The sequence below is a fragment of the Pantherophis guttatus genome, chromosome 3 (genome assembly GCF_059756535.1).
Source record: "Pantherophis guttatus breed Tessera chromosome 3, ASM5975653v1, whole genome shotgun sequence".
NCBI classification, from domain to species: Eukaryota; Metazoa; Chordata; class Lepidosauria; order Squamata; family Colubridae; genus Pantherophis; species Pantherophis guttatus.
The window spans coordinates 178,593,262-178,612,639 of NC_142065.1; the positions used below are offsets into that span (position 1 = coordinate 178,593,262).

At 38.2% G+C, this 19,378-nt stretch overlaps 2 protein-coding genes across 9 annotated transcripts in view; one reads left to right on the forward strand and one right to left on the reverse strand.

The window, feature by feature from the left end:
* Positions 1–1,377: 1,377 nt before the first annotated feature.
* Positions 1,378–13,681, reverse strand: COPS5 (COP9 signalosome subunit 5). Its single transcript, XM_034429915.2, has 8 exons — positions 12,067–13,681; positions 9,746–9,980; positions 9,000–9,128; positions 7,183–7,248; positions 6,278–6,363; positions 5,104–5,215; positions 3,466–3,614; positions 1,378–1,740 (listed from the first exon to the last, which is right to left on the reverse strand). Exons 1-8 carry the CDS (start codon positions 12,216–12,218, stop codon positions 1,656–1,658), a joined length of 1,014 nt encoding a protein of 337 aa, XP_034285806.1. The 5' UTR covers positions 12,219–13,681; the 3' UTR covers positions 1,378–1,655.
* The window catches only part of CSPP1 (centrosome and spindle pole associated protein 1), a 62,126-nt gene continuing 56,102 nt past the window's right edge, over positions 13,355–19,378 (forward strand). For 5 of the 8 annotated variants that reach the window (XR_015733394.1, XR_015733395.1, XM_034429921.3 and 2 more), the window contains exons 1-3: positions 13,921–14,039; positions 16,184–16,325; positions 16,847–16,943. Coding sequence is in view for 5 of the 8 variants with exons in the window: in XM_034429921.3 (XP_034285812.2) it covers positions 16,224–16,325; positions 16,847–16,943 (199 nt within the window). In the remaining 3 variants the exon portion in view is untranslated. Of the gene's footprint in view, positions 14,040–16,183; positions 16,326–16,846; positions 16,944–19,378 lie in introns of all 8 variants that reach the window. The other 3 variants (XR_015733396.1, XM_087890654.1, XM_087890652.1) reach the window with 2 other exon arrangements.

Sequence of the window (19,378 nt, forward strand, 5' to 3'; positions counted from 1 at the left end):
ATCACACATACATTTTTGCTAGTATATATTGATACATTTCAAATGAGAATGGGTTTTTAGTTGAATCCACAGTATGTACTGTGTCTAAAATTATTATATAAACTTAAAACATAATGTTTATCTTTTGGCATTCTATAAATCTGGATTATTTAAAAGTTGGTTAAAATGCAATGGTACTGTTTGTGAACAAGATTAATGGGGTGGAGCTAAGTAGGAACAAAACAGAACATTCTGAAATACCAATACAGCGATTCATATTGATTCATATTCTATGTTAAGGATTCATATTTATATTCTATGGACCTGGGTAGAGCAGACAGGTCCTGTTGGGTTATTGAGTAGAGCAGACAGGTTCTGTTGGATCTAATATATTTTAAAGGAATTACTTTAGTCTAGAAAAATGTACCATAAAACTTTTTATGTAATGTTCCAATCAAATTGTACTTAATATTATACTTTCAAGTAATACTGATTAGTCATTTAATAAAACAACAGATTTTACCAGTCAGTAAGACAAACTAATTTTCTGTAAGTCTGTAAAACTAATAGTAGTTTTATATTAGAAATGACTCTTCCCATTTTCATTAAGCAAAACAGAGCTCAAAGAAAAGACTGGATTTTACTTGCCCTAACCCAAAAAATATTTTTTCCTTTAAACATTTCTTTAGGAAGGGCTAAATTTTCTGTGCTGAAAGAGCATCCCGCACCAATGACTTTAGGTCTGAAATTACTTTATGTAACTTCATGGTGTGCTAAAGCCAAAAAATACATTGATAGCTTGATCAGTGTGGGAATGATTACAGCATTAGAATCAAAGTGCTACATCTCTTCAAAGGATGGGATTCATCAGATGTGACTAAATGCTATCCTACAGATTCTAGCCGAGGATAATGCATTAAGCTTACAAGGAAAATCACAAATAAAAACATTGACAAATTTAGCACCTATATTTTGTGTGCATAGACTAAGATGCCCTCAATTTGAGTTTGATTCATGTTATTGCATCCATGCAGTTTCCTCCAAATATTATGCATTCTTCCAGGATGATTTTTTTAAACTTCTCACTCCAGTCAAGAGCCCTGGAATTCTTCGGCACTTTTTTCTCTTTTCCAAATACTAACCAGGACCAGCCATTCAATTTCCAAGATAAGCCACAATCAAGTATGTGCTGCCACCTGTATAAATTAGAAAGATCTGACTTTAAGAAAGAATTGTAAACCAAACCATGGATTCATTGACAGAGAAGCATTTCCACTGCAGGAGAGATTGTGTAGATGGGTAGGCACAGTTCAGGAAAAATGGTTTTGGCTCAGCACAAAATTTACCACGAAGAATGAAAATCACTGATAACATTAAAGTGAAAAGGAAAAGAGCAGCTGACCATTTTAAGAGATCTTTATTGCAGACTGTCACAGATAAATTCTAAACTTCTACAACCTATTTATTTATTTTGAAGCAATCAACAAAATGTTAGGGTAAAGAACAGAGCTACAATAAACTTTGAATTTGTTCTTAAAACTAGGCAAAGAAGTGGGAAAGAATGATTTAAAGTACTACAAATCAATTGAAAATTTGGCTCAAGTTCCACTTCTGAAATTAGTCCAAATTGGCATGTCTTCTCTATCTTGGATATAAGTATCAGTTGATGATATTCTTCAGCCAATGTTAATTTGATTAAAAAGCTTGTCCTTAATAACTTGAGACATCAGTCCATGTATTGCTTCTATTGTGGTTTTGCAGCTGAAAGAAAAATAAAAACATAAATGGCTGAATGCAACTTTCTGTCTTTATATTGCAAGTTAGTCAAATGTCCTAGTAGTAGTGTCCATAATTGCATAAATGTTATCAAGGCAAGTACAGTATTTTATAATCAAAAGGAATTAAAAGATAAACTCAACGTTCTCTGTAAGTAGCCATATGACTACAAATTATGGACCTGAATTACAACATAGAAAACATTCTATGGAATATGCTATTGGGTGGTGTGGTGGCTCAGTTGTTAAGATGCTGGGCTTGTTGGCTGAAAAGCCAGCAGCCCAGGTTTGAGGCCTGAGTGCCTTGCGATGGGTGAGCTCCTATACTCATTCCAGCTCCTGCCAACCTAGCAGTTCAAAAGCATGCAAATGCAAGTAGATAAATAGGTACCATTTTGGTGGGAAGGTAACAGCTCTCTGCAACATCATGCTGGCCACATAATCATGGAAATGACTTTGAACAGCACTGGCTCAATGGCCTTGAAATGAAGATGAGCACTGTCCCCTATAGTTGGCAATGACTAGCAGAGTAAAATCTGCAGGGACTCCTTACTATGCTTTACAGTAATAATATAGTACTTCGTGTAGATTCATTAATCTACACAATTCAGTATTATCTCAACAAATTTCTGTAATTAAACTTTTGAATACATGTAACCAACAATCATATTCTGCAGTCATTCCTCTATTTTCCTAGAAGTTCCTTTGTCAGTCATTTGGAATGACTAATAATGAGGCATATTCCTATTATATGCAAAACACTATACATTGTCTAGGTACACTGTGCTAAGTCACTGTAACTATATATCTCAAATAATGGTTAACGAATTACACTGGCAGGTTCACATATAATGCCAAACTAAAACCCAGCAAGTCACATTATGGTTTAGTGAAAAACTACTTAAAATGTCAAATATTTTCTTCTCATTATATTCTCTACACATTCTATATTCCAGAGAAGATCTGTAAGGCTATAATTCAGATACTAAACACATGTGCTGCATTTAAAAAACTTCAGGTTCAATTACTTCCTTTTCCTGTCAAGACTAAGAAAAACAGATTTTAATTCTAGAAAGCTGCTGTTAGACCATGGATAATACTAAGTTAAATAAAGCCAGAATTTCATTCTATACATTAGTCATCCATGTTTTTTAAATGGGTAATGCAAACACACAGGTGGCTAGTATATGGAATGAAAATCTTACTTTATCTAGCTTAGTACTGTCCATGGTCTAGCAGCAGTTCTCTTAAAACCAGTGATTGTATGGAATACATACATTGGCTGCCTTGAGGCAAATTAGTTCCCCTTTTGGATTAACAATCAGCTTTCCTCTCAAAAGCTCATTAAACAGACTATTGTCAAATGGAAAAATGGCTCAATTTTCCCAATATCCAAGCGTACTTTCATATATTACATAACATACATTAAAATTATTTTATCATTTCTCTTCATATATATTTGATGCTGTTCAGCGTCACTTATACAGGGGGATGGGCAGTTTATACATTTGGTTAATAAAAAATAAAAATATTTAGCTTCATAACCCATGCTGATATGAAAAAAAAATGAAATAGTAATATCTATGAGCTCTAAATGCTGACAAAGAAAAATAATCAATGTATCTTAAATATTAAAGAGTATGAAATCTTCATACAATCAACAATAAGTATTTTATTCTTAATCCAAAACCTCAAATGAAGATGACCTTACCTGTCCCTTGTTGCTTTGGCTAGTTTGTCCTCTGATTTTCTATCATGAGATTCTAAACCCAGCATGAAGCTTCCTCGTCCCAGCTGAGCTTCTGACTGCTCTAATTTTTCTGACAGATCAAATACTTGTCCCGTTGTATAATCAGCATTCTGCATTTGAAAAAGATTTATCATGAACACAATTTCCACACGTGCTGCTATTTTATACAATCCACACTACAGAAGCTAATGAAGTTTAAAATCTACAATATATCCATGTAGAGGGTTATTTTTCTGGCAATAGGGGTTTGACACTGCTTTCTTTCAGTGTACTTTTCAATTTCACCATCTAGTCTACAGCCCTCTTTAGTCTGATTGTCTCCCATCCAAATACTACAGAGATCCACCCTCAAATAATTTTTTGCAAGATCTACCAAAATAGATTAAGTGCTGCTAGGCTGAGCAAGTAGCCAATTTTAAACACATAATTTACATGGTTTAGTGCAGTTGTTTAGATACAATGTAGAAATGTACTTTGGAGGAGACAGAGTACCCACTCCAATACAGGGCACCTCTTTAAAGAAGCACAGTGTTGACAGGTGAAGCAAGCACACCCCTACCCCACCTGAAGCACCTTTTCTACTGTGGATCCAAACTGTTGCATATCTCTAGTTAATGGTAACTGCAAAAGTGCTAAGACCCATGCTATTAAAATGTGTGTGCGTGTGCGTGTGTACAATTAAGAAATTAAGATGATACTGAAAAAATTAAGCATATGATTTGATTTAGTTGATGGCTATGGAATAAGTAATTTAATTTCAGGCTGAAAAGATAATGTTTTTATTTTCTATCACAGAGTAGGGTTAAATTACAGAATTATTCAACAGCCTTACTTTGCTTCAGGGCAGTGTTTCTGTCTATAGCTTCACTTTGCTTCAGAACAGTGTTAACATTTGGCAACTTTAAGATGTGTGTCCTTCAACTCACAGAATTCCCCAAGATTTCTACTTAAACATCTGTTTTATTTGAACATATGATCTGACTTTTTTTCTCTCACAACTTTCAAGTTCCTACAAAATCTGCCCTACTGGGTCTCCTATCCAGAGTATTTTTTGTGAGCTGCAGAGAGTTACTGAAAAAGTATTGGATGGAAATCTCTTTGCAGGCAGATGGTATCTATTATAGATGGATAAAACAGGATTTTTAATCTTAAATAATTTTTTTAAAAAAGGATATAGCAATAGCAATAATACTTAAGACTTATATACAGCCCTCTCTAAGCGGTTTACAGCCCTCTCTAAGCAGTTTACAGAGCCAGCATATTGCCCGCAACAATTTGGGTCCTCATTTTACCCACCTCGGAAGGATGGAAGGCTGAGTCAACCAATATAGTATGTTAGAAAGGAAGGAAGTTGTTCAATACGAAAATGGTCTCCAGAGCTCTCTCTATAATTGGTACTTTTTAGTGTTAAACTGAAGAATATATGACCTGTGTCCTGCAACACCCCAACCCTTAGTATATTTTGTAATCCATTTTATGAAATCCCTCCTCTTGACCTTTTATCTTTCTACCTACAGGCACAAATGAGTCTTTCAAAGACTATGTGTTAAATTTGTTAGTAATCTACATTTGTATGTTCAGGTGTTCCACAATACTTACAGTAAGCAAACTAGATGAACTAAGAGTGTTCACCCAATATTTATTCCACAAAAGCTCAAGCAGCTTGCGATCCAAAGAGGATTTGAAATAGGATACTTCTAAGGCATAATACCTGTTTCATTAAAAAAAAATGTTTATATAGAGAGATACAGAACATTTTTCAAAGTAAGCTCATGAATGGATGGTAATTTAATATATTTAAGAATGCTTTTATATACACAAATATTGAGTACTATACATTAATACAATAAGAAAAGATGTTGTTAATAAAATTTTATGAGATTCTAGAAAATTAGGTAAAACAGGAAAGAAAGTAGAGAAAAAATATTTCAGGGTCTGGAATACTGTATCTCAAAATACAAAGAAATTTTGTACCATCAAACAGTAGAGAATGAAACAGAACTTTTTCTCCTATGTTTTGTAATTTTCACTTCAGGTTGCATAAAGCTCTGTTCACTAGCTTATATTCAAAATCACACACACACACACATCTGAAGAATGATATTAAAGTGGCATCATATCCAGATTAATAGTGTATATGCATGTGCACAGTTACTCAATTATAATTACAGAAAAATGGGGAGGGTGGGATGTGAACAAGTTAGTTTGCTTGACGCATAAGAATAGTGGGTAAACTAGTCATTGAGGAAGATATTAAATGCTTTTTCATCAAAACTGTTTGGGTCAAATTTTCTACTATACCTCAGCAAATCAGATTTGCCTAGACAAAAGAGCTTCATTGAAATCCATATCAATTATGCATATCTGTTTTCTTTTTGTTCCAAAGCAAAGACAAAGCAATACACACACCTACAACGCAATATATTCGTATGATTTGGATAATTTCAAGTACCGGTAGCTGTATTTTTCTTTCCAAACTGGAAAACATTCCAAAGCCGCCAGGGGTGAAATCCAGCAGGTTCTAACAGGTTCTGGAGAACCGGCAGCGGAAATTTTGAGTAATTCAGAGAACCGGCAAATACCATCTCTGGCTGGCCCCAGAGTGGGATGGGAATGGATATTTTGCAATATCCTTCCCCTGGAGTGGGGTGGGAATGGAGATTTTGTAATATCCTTCCCCTGCCATGCCCACCAAGCCACGACCACAGAACCGATAGGGAAAAATTTTGGCTTTCACCCCTGAAAGCCGCTATATTAAAAGATAATATCTTACTGTTTACAGTGCACTCCAAAATCTTCTATTTTATTAAGTGGGATAGTCTGATATTCAGAAGGGCCCTCATCAGGAGGTTTATAGCCCTGAAAGACAAAATATACTAGTACAAGGAATGGAAATATAGCAACTTCCTATCAATTAAATCTATTTATTTTTGTTCAATTTCTATTTCCTCTGGAAGTTTATAAATTTTCAGGAAGCAACCTGAATGATATAATTAAAACACCCTAATGCACACATAGAAATTTTCACTCTACTTTTTCTGACAAAAGTATAAGGGACACACTATATTATTTTTTGTACAAAAGTTCTGCTATAATCCCCAGTTCTTGCAATTTTCCTTAACAAAGGAGTGTTTCCATAAGTAATTTGTGACTTCTGCATTAGACCTTGTTAGTAATTCATTGACAAAGTGCTTTCCCTCAAGAAAACCATGTGCCTCTGAAAAGGCTAAAGAGACATACTTTTAACACAGGAAATCCTAAATTCATAAGATACATTTCCTATCAGCTTGTTCTGTCTTTTCTCTAAGGAAGATATCTTTGTTTTCCCTGTGTAAAATTTAAAAGACTTTTGATACAGGATTGAATTTCCTAAATCAGACTAGATAATCTCAACAGAAAAAGCCAAGAACAGAGAATGGTCACTTTCAGCTATGATTGTCTCACTATTCACATACCACTGACATGTATTGGGATCACAAACAGATTATCCTGTGAAAATATTCTATGTAATGAAAATACAGTATTCTATGTAATTATCTCCTCCTGCAATATAATGCTATATTTTTGGAAGCCTGAGAATAACCACAATTTCTTATTATGAACTACTTCCAAGCAAAACGTCATTTCTTTGGTTAATTCCAATTTTATGTTATATAACTTTGGTTATAGTGTTGTTACCTTAGGATATGTCCTAAAAGCTCCAAGATTTACTTTTCCTGCAGATATTGTCCTTGTTGGATCAATCTGTAAAATGTATTCAGAGTTAACATATACAATACATTCCTAAAAAGCAGTTAAATATTATTATGTAAAATATATGATTTTATTATGCAATCGTACATGAATTATTTTAGGGATTTCCGATCTCTGGTAAACCTTTGTTTATACTTGCTGTTCTCCTGCTAAACTGGCATGTGAGTACATATATGATATGCATATATTTATTTATTTATTTATTTGTTTAAATTTCTATACCGCCCTTCTCCAATGTAGGACTCAGGGCGGTGAACAGCCAAAGTAAAAACAAGACATACATACAAAACATACAAAATCTAAAATCTGTTTAAAATAATTAAATAATTTTGGCCGTAATTAAAACATTCCAATTTAAAATCCATTTAAAATTTGACTCAAGCCAGCCCAGCTAGTTGAAATAAATGGGTTTTTAGGGCCCGACGAAAAATCCGGAGGTCTGTTATTGTACGTAGCTCTGGGGGGAGGTTGTTCCAGAGGGCGGGCGCCGCCACAGAGAAGGCTCTCCCCCTGGGGGTCGCCAGCCGACATTGTCTGGCGGACGGCACCCTGAGGAGGCCCACTCTGTGGGAGCGTACTGGCCGGTGGGAGGCTATTGGTGGCAGAAGGCGGTCTCGTAAGTACCCCGGCCCTAAGCCATGGAGCGCTTTAAAGGTGGTCACCAACACCTTGAAGCGCACCCGGAAGACCACCGGGAGCCAGTGCAGCTCGCGCAGGAGAGGTGTCACGTGGGAGTGCCTCGTCGCCCCCAAAATCCCCCGCGCGGCCGCGTTCTGGACCAGCTGGAGCCTCCGGGTGCACCCCAGGGGGAGCCCCATGTAGAGAGCGTTGCAGTAGTCCAGGCGGGAAGTGACGAGTGCCTGAGTGACTGTGCGTAGGGAGTCCCGATCTAGAAAGGGGCGCAACTGGCGTATCAGGCGGACCTGATAAAAAGCCCCCCTGGCCACGGCCGCCAAATGATCTTCTAACGACAGCCGTGCGTCCAGGAGGACGCCCAAGTTACGAGCCCTCTCCGTGGGGGTGAGTGATTCGCCCCCAATAGCCAGCGATGGCGTCAGCTGGCTATATCGGGACGCCGGAAGCCACAGCCACTCGGTCTTGGAGGGGTTGAGTTGGAGCCTGTTTCTCCCCATCCAGGCCCGCACGGCCTCCAGGCACTGGGACATCACTTTAAGGGCATCATTGGGGTGGCCTGGGGTGGAGATGTACAGCTGGGTGTCATCAGCGTACTGATGGAACTCCACCCCGAAGCCATGGATGATCTCACCCAGCGGCTTTACATAAATGTTGAACAGAAGGGGCGAGAGGACCGACCCTTGTGGCACCCCACAAGCAAGGTGCCTCGGGGTCGACCGCTGCCCCCGTCAACACAGATTGCGACCGGTCAGAGAGGTAGGAGGAGAACCACCGCAAAACGGTGCCTCCCACCCCCAACCCCGCCAACCGGTGCAACATGATACCATGGACTCTAATGTCTGGTTTAAACTACACACAAATAGACATATTCTTCCAGCATTAGTAATTTAAAAACACTGTACTAAACTGCATACAATTAGTTTGAAGTTTCTAGTTCTTATACTAATTTAACTTGAAAGGCTCCACTTAATTTTTAAAATAACATTCAGACGAGCACATAAGCAAGTAGCAAAAACAAAACAAAACCCCTGTTCATACAATACTGCAGAAATTGGCTCTCAGGTGTACTTTAATGCTTAGTTCACAAATTCTAATATTATACTCACAACCACAGCTACAAAGGGTTCTTGAAATTGTTGATTAAGCATCTGTGTACTGACATCAATTCCTGAAAGCCAACAACCATAGCCAGGATGGCTGTGATACCAGCCTATTGCATTTTCTAGACGACCAACCTAACCAAAACCACAAGAAGGGAGAGGAAAGAAAGCACATTGTTCAAAAGACAATTAATATAAGCACTCCATTTTTTGGGATTGTTAGCAAACTGCAATTTTATTTACACAGAATATTCAGAATCACAATGCGATATATTGTGAATATACAGGTAGCCCTCAACTTAACCATTGAGTAATAACCATTCAACGTTATGACAACACTGAAAAAAGTGACTTATGACCAATTATATGACTGTCACAGTGTCTTCGTGGTGCAGTGAACAGAAATTTTGCTGCTTGGCAATCAGCATTTATTTACAATCTTTGCAGCATCCTGGGTTCACATGATGAACATCTGCAACCTTTCCAGAGGGTTTCTGACAAGCAAAGTCAGTGGGGGAAGGCGGATTCATTTAACTACTGCATTATTGGTTTAACAACCGCCTGTGGTGATTTGCTTAATGATCACAGCAAAAAGTGATCATTGTAAAATCAAGTTCATCTCACTTAAGATCAAGGGCAAAGCATACTCAATTTAAAGATTATCATCTAAGTGTCTCTGGATCCACAACTGAATTCTGATAATTTTAGTTAATGTTAAATTGCTAAAATAGAAGCTTATCTTCTTGTTTTACCTGCTTTGCATTTTCAATATATGCAGCCATATATTCATATGCAGCAGCCTGAGCATTAACTCTGGTTTCAGTGCCTTCCACTGGTAAAGCAAAACTGTCCATTATGATCATCGTTTCGCCATCTACTTTTCCAAGCATTAAGCCCATCACTTCCAAGTTGCCTCCTGATCTAGCATGCATGACCATCTTCAGAAGAGCCAAAGCAGAGATCTTGCAGTACTTGAAATAATGGTGGCTGCAACGGAAAGACCAACTATCTTTATAATGCTACTAAATTATTATAGAAAGGAAAACAGGAAAAATACACATACATTATTTAAGCATAATGGCTCTATTAGACATAAAATCACTAGGCTATTTTTAGATCATAAGAAAAATATAAAAATCTACCATTAAGTTTTAAGAGAACAAAAATATACTAAAGTTTTTGAAATATCAAAGGATCTTAAATGTTTTGATAATTGAGATGTTACAAAAAGTGTAACTGGAGGTAGACACTCAGGAAAGAAAAATTGACAATTCTGAAATTATAAACATGATAAATATCCAACACCATACAATGGCACTTAAGACTTAAGATGAGAATCTATCTACCAAAAAGCAGGGAATCAATTACGGTATATTTGTTTGTTCCAAAAGCTCTTGGTGTAACCTGAAATTTGGCATACAATAGAATGGCATCTACTAAAACTTTGTCTAATGTACATATAAGCCTTTCTTATGTGGCCTGGCAGGAATCTCACAGCCTACTAAGCACAACACTATGGATCTCCCAACAAAAGTGGGGCCTGGTTAGCCATTGGCCAGGTTGTGTTGAACATATTCTGGAAGCTCCTAACTGCTCATATAATATTATTTTTTAAAAATGAGTGAAGCCTTTCAAATTAAATTAAAAGCCTTGAACTCTATGACAGGTGGTATGGTACTAGCTGGGGCAGTGGAGATGTGAGGCTTGGGCAAGAAATATTGAGCCAGAAGGCTCAAACTGATTTAGGGAAAAAAGGATCAGGTAAAAGAAGAGACAGAAGGGTGTTGCTGCCCCTCAGCAAGGATCTCTATGCTGGGCAAGGAGAGGAAAAGATCTCTTTGCTAGGCAAAGAAATGAAGAATTCTCAAAGCAGTGAAAGAGAAAGAAAAGCAAATGAAAAGAACTCTGATGACCTCTACCCTCAGGTAGGAGAGAAAGAGAAAAGTGGGATTTGGGCATTCTTAATAGACTGATTTTCTATATTATATCATGCTGGATAATTTGAAAACAGTATTATGAAAACAATATCATGACCAATATTAGTGCTCCAATGAATGATACTGTCAACTGTCAAAGTGAAATGTTTATGTTTCATAATAACATATTTTTATTTAATTAATTTATATCTAATGTCATATTGCAGTATTATTTTCCTTATTTTTGAGTTAAGTAGAGGCATTTATATGAATGTAGGAAATGGCTTCAGTGCTATGCCCTTGGGCTAATTCAGCATTCATGGCTATTTGAGAAAGAATCACGCTAATGAGAAATAGTAGGCTGTGCAGATTTGTAACTTCGAAAGAGCCTCTCCCTGTGGATCATCTGATGCTCTGCAGACAGAATCAGTAGCAAACTACATCACATTTTTTATACTTTAAAACTGTTGTAGGTTGCTGTTGGCTAAAGAAAGAAAACAATACTTTATAACTGGGTAAGAGGTAAGAGATAAAGACAATGTTGTGGAATCACAGCAGAAAAAGAAAAGGTTGCCAGGACATGTTTGCATCATGGTTACAAGCAAGAAGAGAAAGACCCAAATACATGGGTTAACTATATTGTTAAAACACAGTAGACATGTCATTAGTTATCAGTATTTGCTTGACAGGAACTACAATCCTCTAATAAGCATGCCTCTCTTCACCCAATTTAATTCCATCTTCACTTTTCTTAGTTTCATCTCTGATGTCATTTTCTACTTTTTGTTAAGATTTGTTAAGATATTTTTTGTTAAGATAGGAGTGCCAAATCCCATTATTTCTACTTCCCTAAGATCTGCAAAATCTACACTTCCATCTCTGTTTTTACATTTAAATCCTTCACCCCTATTATCCAGCTGGTCACTTGCCCTGAGAAATGCAATCTCTCCCTGGTCCCGTTTTGGGATCTCCCCATTCTCTCCAGATCCGCCTTGCATCAGGCTACCTCTGGGGCAAGTGCACCATCGCTGCCGCCTTTTCCTGGCCACGGGACCCGGCAGCGACCTCGGCAGCCGGCAGAACTCTCTGAACCAAGGCAGAGAACGAGGAACGTAGAGGCAGCGGCGGTTTTCCCTGTCGCCCAGACACCCACTTACTCCTTGGTCCATGGCTTGGCCGCCAGGATCTCCTGCTGCTGCTTGCGGTCATACTTGTATATCTCATCGATGCTTTGTGCCTCCTGCATGTTGTTAGCCAGCTCCCACGTCTTCTGGGCCATCCCGCTCCCCGAAGGGCCGGCAGTCGCCATTTCACCGGCTTGTCAGGCCGAGCCAAAGCAGGCTCTGCTTCCCGGTGAACCGCCTCGGGCAGGAGGAACCTCCCGGTCCGCTGTCGGACAGCGCAAACCGGAAGTCAGGGGAGAACAGTCGTTCCTAGCGAATGGTTCCGGCCGCTCCGCGAAGCCTCCAGCTTGCCCCCTAATGGCAAGTGATGAGATTAGTCTCCCAAGAGCCTGTCTGTTAGTTTACTCAGCGCGCCAGGGAGACCCAGGCCATCCAAGACAGCGTTTCTGAATCTCAGCAATTTTAATATGTATGGACTTCAATTCCCAGAATATTGGCACTTGAAGTCCAAATTGCTGAGTTCGAGAAACACAGATCTAAGAGGTGTGTGTGTGCTGCTAGCAGCCTTTCTCCATTGTATTTAAATATGGACTATGGATGATGACTGCATCTCTGCGAAGAAAGGACACATGCAGAACAGACTTTGAAAGTTTATATCATTGAAAAGCTGGGGCAAATGTGATTTGGCAATTGTTATGCATTTTAGATATATTTGTTTTTGTTTTTGTTTATTAAATTTATATACCGCCCTACTCCCGAAGGACTCAGGGCGGTGAACAGGCACAAAATAAAATACATAGATACAAAAGTTAGAAACATAATTAAAACCAGATTAAATAATTTAGCCTGAGACAATTAATTAATTTAGCTATATTGATAGCTAAATGAGACAAGAATCTTCCCTAATTTGGTGCCCTCCAGATATGTTGGGAATTGAAGAATTGAAGAATTCTTGGCCATGGCTGGATAGGAATTTGTGCATTAGTTACCACCTATGGAGTGAACTTGGACCATAGCATTAACAGAATGTTTCCAGTTATTTTCCTCTAAAATATTTCTGATCCTTATCCCAGATAATTATTTAGCTTTGGTTTTTGTAATAGTGATCAAAATATCTTAGCGTTTTTGATATAATAAGCTAGCAACTTTTTACAATAACTGTCATATTTTGACTTAGGTTTTCATGTCTATCCCGTCTTTGCAACTACTGTAGTTAGTGATTGTATTCACACATTTATTTTAAGGTTAAAAAAAAAAAACCTGGACGCTCTCACACATGGCTTTTAGCTGCTTACCAAGGAACCTGTTTGCTTTTATTTAGGTTTGTTAACAAAATCAACATATTTCTTCATACCAGCTGGTTACAACTTTGAAAGATCTCAGCACCTGATCAGAATCTATGCTGCATGCTTGCAGTTCACTCTCACATCATTGCAGCACTTTTGAGATGTCAGACCCTAGACTGAACATCAGCCGCTCCCCTTCTCAAAGTCCTTAGCTAATGAAGTGTCCAGAAAAACTGGGGTGGGTGTGTGTGTTTCACTTTGATGTAGTCTAAAAAGAGCCATGATAAATCATTTCTGAATTTTTGGCAAGAAAACTGCAGGGACTCATCCAGGCAGTCCCCAGAAGTCAAGATCCAAAAAAAAAAAAAAAGTGTTTGAATTTCTGTTATGCCTGTTGGCAAGGGGGTTTCTGAGCTTCCACAGAGGAGTGCCAGACAGCTGCAAACGGATTAAAGGCTGCCCAAAAGACTTTTATCATTTCCACAACGCAGCACAGGACCAACAGGTTCTCTCACAAATCCGGATGCGCTTTTGACTCCAGGCAGCAGAGGCCGCCCGCAGCCTATTTCCACCCCCTCCGCCCCCCACTTTTTTTCGGTTCCTCCCCGAGAAGGCGGAGCGCTGTGAGAAGCTTCGGTTGAGACTGAGGAAAATCGGCGGGAGCCGCTGCTAGACCACCCGCCGGCGCCTGGGCCTTTTCCGGAGCGAGCGGCAGGGGAGGTGAGCTTCAGGCAACGACGGTTGCGAAGGACTGGTCGCTGCAACCCCAAAGGAGGCTCATGCGGACTAGGGCTAGTCCGGTACAAGCGCGCGCCGAGAAAGCTCGTTTCTTCTCCCCCCTCCCCCCGGGTGGGGAAGGTTTAAAAATGGACCCGAAGCGGCAAGCAGGGGGGCCGGGGTGAAGGGAAGCTCCCTTGCATATCTCGCAGGGGTTTGGAGAAGGCTGGCAGAAGGGTCGGGGGTTGGCCGTAGAATTGTCCTTTTAAATCCAGATGTTCGCCTCAGAAAGTCGGGCGCTTATGGAGTCGCTGCGTGGCCGGTCGGCTTTCGCTAAAGCTCCTCGGAGGCCGCAGGTTTTGTTGTACTTCGGTTGCCTAACAACGCCGTCCGGCTTCTTAAAGCGACAGGGCTGGCGGAAACTTCAAGCTGCTTTTTTTGCGCTTCTGTCTCAACTGCGAGCGGCTCGCCTTGTTCGGTGTCGTTTTCTCGGGATTGAGAAGATGTTTCGGATATCCGTAGCTTCTGGTTATCTGCTTAGTGTGGCTCTTGGCTGCTGGAATCTTATCCTAGCGATTGACATCGTGAAACTATAAAAGATTTAGCCATAAGATGCCATCAGAATGGTGTAAAAATCAGGTGTAAAAATACAAGTTAATGCAAATGGAGAAAAAAATGCAAACATAGTAGTGATTCATTCTCCAACAAATGTTCTCTTTTGCGGAAATCCATTCTTCATTTCCCGAAGGCTAACAGTGAATTTGTTAACCCAGCCTTGAAAGGGAAACACTCCCATAATATGGCAGCTGCAATTGGAAATATTGTTTTTTTTGGGGGGGGGGGCGGTCTCTGCCGCTTTCATCTCATGGTCCTGTGGCTTCATCAAAACATTTTGAAGGAATATTTGTACTTTTGTACTTAGAGAAGTTGGATAGGCCACTTTTATGTGATGTTTGAGCCATCGGTTTAAAGAAGAAAAATAACATAAGATAGTTTATGAAGTGAGGGAACTTTGTTGATGAAGCAAACCTCTGTTCACTATCTTTGAAAAATTCTGGAAAATGGATAAAATATGAGAGTACAGTACTAGAGAAAGGAAAATATTACCCTTAGGAAGCTACATATCATTCAGCAATCCATTACTTGAAAGACTCTAGAGGAGATCACCCAGTAGTTAATCTACAAATTTACTGAAAACAGTGGGATATTTAGTAAAATCCTTATGAGTTTGTCAAGAATGCATCATAATAAACTAATTTTACTTCATGTTTTGATTAGGTGTCTTCTATAAATATAGGGGTTATCTCAAAGTGCGCAGTAGTGTGATCTAAAATAATACATCTTTGTTTTATGAATAAAACTAAAAAAGAAAACTATTGTGATTGGCAGATAGCTCTGACAGAAGGTAGACCTCTTTAAGCCTAGCCATCTCTTAAAATTTGCTTTAGGCTTTACTCCATATTTTATATGAACAGACCCACAGTAGGTGTGTCCAGACAGCACAAACAAGTTTTAAAGCACTCCCACTTTGTTTGTACAAACTTGATCAGCATTTTTTTAAAAAATGCAATTCTTCTAAATTACGTGTGACCTCTGGAGATTGCAACCCACAATTTGAGAACCCCAGACTTGGTAGCACCAAAGGTGCTTTTTTTTTTCAAGAGGCAAATGGACTTTCTGGTTTTTCTTTGAAGACATTTCGCTTCTCATCCAAGAAGCTTCTTCAGCTCTGACTGAATAGTGGGGAATGGAAGGATTTATACTCCTTGCAGACAGCTGGTCATTTGCATTCTTTTAGCAGGTCATTAAGGTCACCTGGAGGTTTATCTGTGTCATCAGGGTCACCTGAGTGGTGCAACTTGATGAGGAGCCTTCTTGGCACTGTTGAAAGGACTGTGTTGTAGATTGGAGGTAGATGATATTGTATCCCTTTCCCTCTGTTGAGAGCGGGCTTTTCAATTCTGACATAAATGGCCTCTTTAACCCCTCTTTCAAACCAGCAATCCTCTCTGTCCAAGAGGGGTTAAAGAGGGGTTTAAGGGGTTTCTTTCAAATTACTATGGGATTCAAAAAACCAAACAGACTGTATATTGATTAAGCAAATTTAGGCATCTTATAAAATAGTGTTTCTTTTATTTATCCATTAGGTACTATATTCAGTTAGATTATCATTTCCAGAAGTAAACAATGATGGCTGAGAATCTAGACAAGTTCCTTGAAGATCACAAAGCCAGGTTGTTACAGGACAAGGCAAAACTTGAAAATGATCCCCCATACATGGAGATGCAGGTAAGTTTTTATTTTAAAACAAATAAATTAACACAATTCTGCTTCTGTAGTTCAGGTTAAAGACTCTTACAGATTTTTCTGTCCAAATGATTATATAAATTGTGATTTAATCCATATTAGACCATCATACCTACAAACTTCACAGAGAGGAGGAACAATATATAATATACATACTCCTCTTTTCTATAGTTAGCTGACTACCTCTTCTTATGATTCAAAATTATGCAGTTCAAAAGCTTACATTGTTAATGCATTTGGGGGGGGACCTGATATATCAAGAAAACAGGACTATCTTGCTCTATTAGATCAATCTCCTTTTCAAAAATATGAGAATGACTGAACTTGTTTTCCCCACTTCTCCATTAACCCTAGCTATCAAGCCAAAACTTGGAAGGGTGGGGGATGAAGAATCACCCGAAAGCTAGTTCTATGATTTTTATGCTTTTTCTTACTCCGAATAGCACTTTTTATACTTTTTGCATACATTTGTTAGTTGTACCTTATCATTTTTTCTTTTTCAGAATAAAAGTGCAGAGAAACTTTCAAAGGCTAGTGAATTATTAATCTCCATGGCTAAAGAAAACATCCCACCGAATAGTCAACATATTGCTTTGCATGGTATTATTTTTTTCTAATGGTTATTGTGTTGCAGTCAGTGGGAAATGATTACATTAATCTAAAGGTTGAATTTATCCTAGTATCCTTGTTATGTTATCATAGGTTCAAAATATTTGAAGCTAAATTTTTAAATATGATATGGTGATAAGCCAGATGGCATGTCATACTTCTTGCGTAATGGATAGCCTTGCAGTGCAAGATGGTTAATGCCTTTTTTTTGAGGGAAAGTGTGATGTCACTTGGTTTTTAAAAAGGCCACTATGCACCCTGTTCCAATCTTATCAAGCAGATTGTTTTAGTCTGCAGTCATTGCAGGAAGAGCAGTTGGTTCAATATGAGACTGCAGGACTTGTTTATCCTTCCCATGTTAATTAATGCCTGTCTGCAACTGCTGGTCATTTATTCTTTGGAGTAAAATATCCTTAGTATACTGATGATGTTTAGCCGTATATTGCCACTTCAGGTCAGAGGTTTAAGGGATTGAATGTTCAGATTAGGTTGTAGCAAGATGGAAGTGTTTGTAGTTTGTAAACATCTTGACAGAAATATCGGTTTCAGTGGTTCTCTAAGATGAAGATAGGGTCCCCCAAAAGAACAGGTCTATGTCTTGACTTACGGCTCCATCTGGAATAGCAATGGAAACTATAGCAAGGGAGGCTTGGCAATGGTAACTCAGACTTGATCATCATACAGCAAAATTGCACATGGTGTTGCTTTAAAAATGATTCAGAGGCTGCATTTGATTCTGATTCTTGAAACTAGACTGTTATCAGAGAAAACCTCTTTTGGGGGTCACTGTACTGGATTTCTGTTTGCAATTTAGCATGCTTATTATTATCTAGAAGGCCCTATAGTGTATTTCTAGGTTTTATCAGGAAGGTATTAACATGACTTACTAACATGATCCTGCCTGTCCTATAGGGACACCTGGAAATTTACATTTTATTCAAAATTTCTGGGTTTAAGTAGAATATGAATTCTGTAAAACAAATAAAAGATAAATAAAAAATAACTTATGATATACTGTGGTGTATGAACTGTGGCTTTAATATTATGAGAGCTGGGCAAGCCCTTTTAAAATGATGATTTATAACTGCAGGTCTGCCAGTTAAGTCAAGCAGTTCAATTTTTCCAGGTTTATTTGCTACTTTTGGCCATCTCTATGTGCACAACTACTTCATTTTACCATATTTTTTGCGGTACTTCAATTTTTGTCTATATATGCTCCAGGTTCTTTTTCAACCTGGGCTTAGTGAGAGATATTATCACAGAGGGTTAGTTGTTACTTAGCAACAGCAGTTCCCTATACATGTGCCTTTCTTCTGTTTAAATTTAATTTATTCTGCTATATGCTATTTTTTGTAGCTGCCATTTGTGATGATTTTTTTTTTTCTGAATGACATTTGAGATTATTACAGGAATTATTTTGGAAACCTGTACTAAATTAATTACAAAGTAAATATGGAAAATACATTTTTTAGAATTAATGTTAAAGTAAACTGTGGCTTTAAATTTTGAATTTAAAGACAAATTTTGAATTTGTCCATTTCTTTCAGAAAGAATGTAATTTTGAAATTGGAATAGATATTAATACCAACAAAGTAGCTCACGAAAAAATATCTAAGCTCATTTTGTAAAAAGAAGTGCTACCATAGTTGTATGTTAATCTTAGCTTAGCAACTCCCCCTCCTCAAAATACAGGCTGATTTCAAAGTATAGGATGCTTAGTAATGAATTTTATATTTTATTTTCTGACAAATCAGTAATATACTTTAGGTACATAGAACCTACATACATTTTCCTTGCAGTTCTTTAGAAGGAAAGGTGTAGCTGCTGTTTGTCTAAAGCCAGGTTTAGAAAATGGTCTAATACAGATAGTTCTCAACTTACGACCATAATTGACCCCAGAATTTCTGTTGCTGAGTGAGAAATTTGTTAAGTGAATTTTACTCCATTTTACAACTTTCCACAGCTGTTAGGTGAATCACTGCAGTTGTTAAGCTAGTAAAATGGTTGTTACGTGAATCTGGCTTCCCCATTGATTTTGCTTGTCAGAAAGTCGCAAACGGTGATTCCATGACCCTGGGACACTGCAACCATCATAAACACGAGTTAGTTGCCAAGTGTTTGAATTTTGATCACATGACCATGGGGATACCGCAATGGTTATAAGTGTGAAAGATGGTCATAAATCACTTTTTTCGATGCCGTTGTAATTTCAAATAATCACTAAATGAACTGTTGTAAGTGGAGGACTGCATGTAGTTGGTACTTAGACTCATAACATATATACATGCTCCATGTAGCAAGCAATTACGTCAATGTCAATATTCAATAGCATGGATTGTGGAGTTTTCTGCTCATATCGACATTCTTGGATTCACTAAATATGGCTATTTACAAATTACTGTTTCTCTCAAGTTCAGTTCATCATC

What these genes read in the sequence shown, in the direction of transcription:
- COPS5 (XM_034429915.2), bottom strand. Translation starts at nt 12,218, where the DNA reads ATGGCGACTGCCGGCCCTTCGGGGAGCGGGATGGCCCAGAAGACGTGG. An exon ending in AACCCTTTGTAGCTGTGGTT is followed by an intron (nt 7,249 to 8,999) that starts GTGAGTATAATA and finishes TACATTTTACAG; the next exon opens with ATTGATCCAACAAGGACAAT. An exon ending in TTTGGAGTGCACTGTAAACA is followed by an intron (nt 5,216 to 6,277) that starts GTAAGATATTAT and finishes TTAATGAAACAG; the next exon opens with GTATTATGCCTTAGAAGTAT.